This window comes from Pteropus alecto, unplaced genomic scaffold (assembly GCF_000325575.1).
Source record: "Pteropus alecto unplaced genomic scaffold, ASM32557v1 scaffold182, whole genome shotgun sequence".
Lineage (NCBI taxonomy): Eukaryota > Metazoa > Chordata > Mammalia > Chiroptera > Pteropodidae > Pteropus > Pteropus alecto.
The window spans coordinates 1,846,973-1,852,110 of NW_006433946.1; the positions used below are offsets into that span (position 1 = coordinate 1,846,973).

Below are 5,138 nucleotides of genomic sequence, written 5' to 3' on the forward strand. Positions count from 1 at the left end.
AGAACTAAAGGGATGAAAGCTCATGAATACTAAATGTTTGAATCCACTTTAAGAGGAAATACATTTTCCTCCAAATGAATGCAAACTCTAAAATTCAGTCAATGCAAACTTACTGTGTTCCGGTTAGAGTAAAAAATGGGTAAATCTTCCATGAAGCACATGCCCTGGTAAATATTCTAATGTAATTTCTTAATTAAGACACATTTCCAGTGCGGAAATGAAAAAATACATATATATAAAGCAGTAAGTGCCTTGATTTTCGAACACATTGGCTTTTGATGCATGCATGATTAAAATAAATAAAAGCATTTTCATTTAAGAGAAGAAAATCAGAAGACAGGAATCATGACACAACCAGTCTTTCCGTTTTTATCATAACAGTCCACATTATAGCATTTTCAAGTTATGTGCAGTTATAGTAACAGGTATAAATTTATTTAGAAGCATTCTGAAGAAAAAACAATACTGTTTAAAAAGACCCCTTTTATGTATATAAGAATTTCAAAATTAAAAGGAAAAAAAAAAAAGAAAACAGTGTACCCATGGCTGTGCTTACAGCAAACACGTGTAAGGAAGAGGTTTTTTTCTGAAAATATATTTAACATCTTTTGAATCATTTAACTAAGTTTTATTAACCTTTTTCTTCTCCTTAAGTTTGGAGCGATATCTTAAATATGTAGAAAAATGTATGTTCTTTTATTGAATGAAAAGCAGGACTAAGTTACTTGCAAATAAGAAATGGGAACTGAACTTGTTCATCACATATCTATCAAGGTGTGTAAGACTATCACTTCAATACTACTATATATTTTATTTCAATGCAAAGGTGATACTGATTATTTTTCAATCGTAACAGGAAGCTACAAATTTTGGAGTTATTCCTTTTGGTAGTAAAGGCTTTATAATAGCCATATAGAGGGCCCGTGGGTATAATATTTCTCCATAAAATAAATCACTGGAAATGAGACAGTCCTCCAGAATTACTAAAAACAATCGCTTTCTCTAAAGCTGATTGTTTTTTCCCAAGCAAAAGAAAAAAAAACAAGTCTCGTTCCCTCACAATTATAAGAAATATCTTAGATCTATACAACAGAATAATCCCCCGCATATTTTTATTCTGTTCACATAGAGCAGTAAATAAGGTGCATTCCTTCTGCTTCTTAAGAAATTAGCATTTCAAAAATATGCCACTTTCCCCTGAACTCCAAGCGTGTCTAATAATGCGAGAAGCAGATTGTCTTCCCTCGTTTCCTTAATTTGTTTCATCTAAAAGCAATTCACTCAACATCTTGTCGCCCTCTGGCAGCTTAGTTTACTTATCCGCACTTAATTTCTCATTTGGACCAAAACAAACTCCTCCAAACTGCTACTGACTGCTAACCGCGAGACGAGAGATACGCAATATGTATTTACTTGGAGCATACAGCCACACATACACAGCCACAAACACATAGATCTTCACTCATATCCCAGACAGTAACTTGGTTTTATAAAAGCACTACATTAAAACCAGCTGAACTTTTCCTGCCAGGTGCGGCAGGGTTGAAGAGTGGGTAGGATGAAAAAAGAAGTCCCCAGGGGCATTTACAGTTTCCAGTGGGTCACCTTAGCATGCTTGTTGCAATTATACCAGGGATGCACCCGAGAGCTTTTCTTTGTGCGGCCCTTTCATCTAGATCACTTTGTGTTTTGAACAAGTGAGGCTCGGCTTTGTGCCCCTAGAATTTCAAGTACAGGATCACACAGGGAAAGACAATGGCACGCTAATCCTCGCGTTCTAAATGGGCTCACTTGTGGGTCTGGCAATTCGCGGGGGGAAGCGAGAAGAGACCAGCGAGGGCGCGAGTCGGTGTCGCCTGAGACGAGGAAGAAGACAGCTGCAGAACTAATTTGGATTACATTCCTTGCAGAAATTCTGAAAAGGGCTTTTCGGCATAGCTCAACCCCAGCCACAGAGTTAATACCAAATTGCTGCGGACACGGAGCCGGGTACCCCAGCGCCTGAAGCTGAACCAGACAGCCCCCAGTGGGTCGCCTCCTAGAAATTCCTCTCGGCTAAGCCTGCATGTCACTCGCAATTGCTTTTGAATTGGTCAATGTGCATAATCAACCCATTGAGAGAAAAATATGAAGGGACTCGGAGTGGAGAGGGAGATAAAAAGGGATGTATCTAAGAGCCCGCTTGGAATCTCAAGTCCGTGTTGGTGTATAATTCTGGAGGTGGCTGGAGCGCGGGACCTGGTATGCATGAAGAATTTCAAAGTAATCGGGAGGGTGCAAAGGACCAGTACAAACGAAGCGCATTGTGCCATTCGAAGGTCGTTCTGAAAGACTCTATGATTGTAACTTGTTATTTTCTAGGCAAGGAGGGGGAGGCGGCGGGGGCGGAGCGGGGAAACTACGGCGCGCTGTTTTCTTGGTGAGGTCAGAAGGACACCCTCCCGGGGCCTAAAGCTCTCCCTATCGCCACTCCTGGAGGCTTTATCTTCTCTAGCTGCCTCCCACGCTACCGGGAGCAGCCCCGGAAGGTTCCGGAAATCTCTCCGGCTCTCCAAAAGGCCGCCCCGTGGCCGCGTCAGACACCGGTTCTCTTCTGTCCTTTCCTGTCCCACTTTCATCCCCAGGAAACTCAAGTGTCAGAAACTTTGAGCTCCCTCGCATTGCAGGTACTGTCATTAGCCCTGCCTGCCGCGGCGCGCCAGCTCCACCGCACTGCCTCTCAAGGGTCACTTTTTTTTTTTTTTTTATCCTGGCCTGTCCAGGTACCTGGGGCTCAAGCTCGCCAGTAAACAGTAGCCGCGCGCTCAGCGCAGCCGCGCCCACCTCGGGTTCCGTCAATCCGCTTGACGAGTCGGCTCCGCAGCCGCGCCGGGCAGTAAACAGAGAAGTTGGAGGGACTCCGGCCAATAGTAAGTTGAACTACAGGAACAACTCTTCCTGGAGCCAAACCCAGCAACCGACAAGAAAGCCGGGCTCCCGGCTCAAGTATGTCAACTTTTGTTTTTTTCTTTTTTTTAAGAGGTCAGGCAGGCAAGCAAGCTCTGCCCAAGTCCATGGGGCGAAAGCTCCGGGACACAGGCCGAGAAGGCCCCGAGTTCCCGGCCCTCGGACCAAGGCGGGCCCGCCTGCCGCTCCAGCTGCCCAGGCTGGGCTCCAGCTGGGTCTGACCCGGCAAGGCTCGGGCGACTGGGGGCGCAGTGGCCGCTGGCAGCACACACAGGTGCAAAGCCTGCGTCCAGAGCCCCACTCTCCACCGCCCTCCCGCCCACAAGCATCCAGCTGGCACCGCCCCAGGACCCCAGACCTTCCGAGGCCCGGGCGGTGCGCACTTCTGCCAGGATTCTCCCCTCGGGGGGCCCAGACGCAGAGGGTAGCGTCCCCTCTGACTCGGGGTTTGGGTCTCCCACGTCCCGCACAACAGGCGCGACCAGAGGGATCTCGTTCAGGCTCACAGAAAACGCGCGAGAAAAAAAGGGGGGGAGGGTAAGGAGAGAGGAAAAGAACAGGGGTGCAGAGTGATTTTTCACGATAATAAATGCATGCACACATACAGGGTAAGTTTGAGGACAGAATGAGGGGCGACCGAGAGCCCAAGGAAGAGGCCCCAGGGAGGTGGTCCCTCCTCGCCTGAGAACCAGTGGGTCTCAGGTTAGGCGAAGAGGGCGAAAGAGCCAAGCCGGCTGCAGCAGGTTCAACAGCTGGAGCGCGAGAAGGGACCGCGACCCACCTGATTGAGAAGCGCTGGGCTGGACGGTCCCCGCCGCCACCAGAAGGCTCACCCAGACGCACAGTCCTGTTGCCAGCTTCATTTTTTGGAAGTCTCAGATCCCGAGCTGACAATTACATGTCCAAATGGCATATCCCCTTTCGGGCACGCGGAGGATATCCCTCAGCCAGGCGCGCGTGGGTGCGCGGGGGAACTGGCGCGTCGCGCGCGCGGTGCACTGGCTCCGAGCGCCGGCCACTGAGTCCGCGATCGCGGGTCTAGGGCCGGGGACCAGAGGAGGGGGAGAGTGTGCGCGTGAGTGTGCGTGAGTGTGTGCGCGTGTAAGAGGGTGCTCGAGTATGTGAGCGTGGAGCTCCTGGCCGGACTGTGCAGCTATTTCCCCGTGTGATCCTTCGCTCTCTCGTTCCTCCTCACTTTGTCTATTTCTCACTGGTTGGGCAACAATAAAAAGGAAGGGGGGGGGGGAAGGTTTCCAAAAAAAGTTGATTGCAAAGAGGCGGTAGGTTTCCGGCCCCTAGACCGAGCCAGGCTATGTTCGGCTCCCTTTTTAGTTTCCTTGCACCTCCAGTCCAAATTGGGAAGAAGGGAGCGGGGGGGATGTGGGGGGGAGCTTCTTGCTTCTCCCCCGATCCAGTCCTTTTTCCTGTCAGCTTTCCTCAGACTTGTCCGGCGGCTGCGGTAATTAAAGCTCCGAGCGTCATTTCCAACGCTCCGCGGTCTCCAGCTGCAGCCCCACAGAGAAATTAATAAGACTCCAGGAGAAAAAAAAAAAAAGAAAAAAAGGTGTGTTTGAGTCATTCACCGGTGTGTGGCGGGGGGGGGCGGATAAAACAACCCTCCACGCAACCAGGCTGACTCTGCTCAGCAGCGCAAACCCCGCCCCTGCTCTGACCCTCTAGCCACGCCTTTTCTCCCGCCCCCTCCCCCAAAGGAAAATCTTATTGGCTCAGCCACTCCCCAAAATCCTCGGCCTCAGGAGTTGGGAAAACACCTGTCAAGGAGCGGGAGCGTGGTGGTGTGGGCGGGGGAAGCTGGATTTAAAGGGCTCACCCGAGGCCACAGATTGAAACAGAGGCTCGGGACAGCTGGCCCGCGGAGTGCCAAAACACTGGAGGGATGCTTACAGAATATATATTTTTTAAAAAAGAAAAGAAATTCACCATTTTCTCCATTGCCCCACAGTGCTCACCACAGACTAGACTTTCCCTAGAAACAGAAGAAAATAAAACGTTGCTTTAGGCATAAAGATTCCTTGTCTATCCCCCTTGCACTCCACACTCAGTAGTTTAAAAGCTGGTTCAGTAACTGATAATCCTGGGGACATAATCACCTGTTTTCTGTCTCTCCCATCATTCCTGCCCTCCCAAACTGACCTACACTGAGTTAAACCAAAATTCCCCATTTCTAAAGC

General features: G+C 49.3%; 1 protein-coding gene across 1 annotated transcript in view; it reads right to left on the bottom strand.

Annotated features, from left to right (window-relative positions):
* Window positions 1-4,438, bottom strand: part of ERBB4 (erb-b2 receptor tyrosine kinase 4) — a 988,299-nt gene extending 983,861 nt beyond the window's left edge. Inside the window, exon 1 of the mRNA XM_006908488.3 lies at window positions 3,728-4,438. Coding sequence (XP_006908550.1) covers window positions 3,728-3,809 — 82 coding nt within the window. The 5' untranslated portion in view covers window positions 3,810-4,438. The remainder of the gene's footprint in view (window positions 1-3,727) is intronic.
* Between the last annotated feature and the right edge of the window lie 700 nt (window positions 4,439-5,138).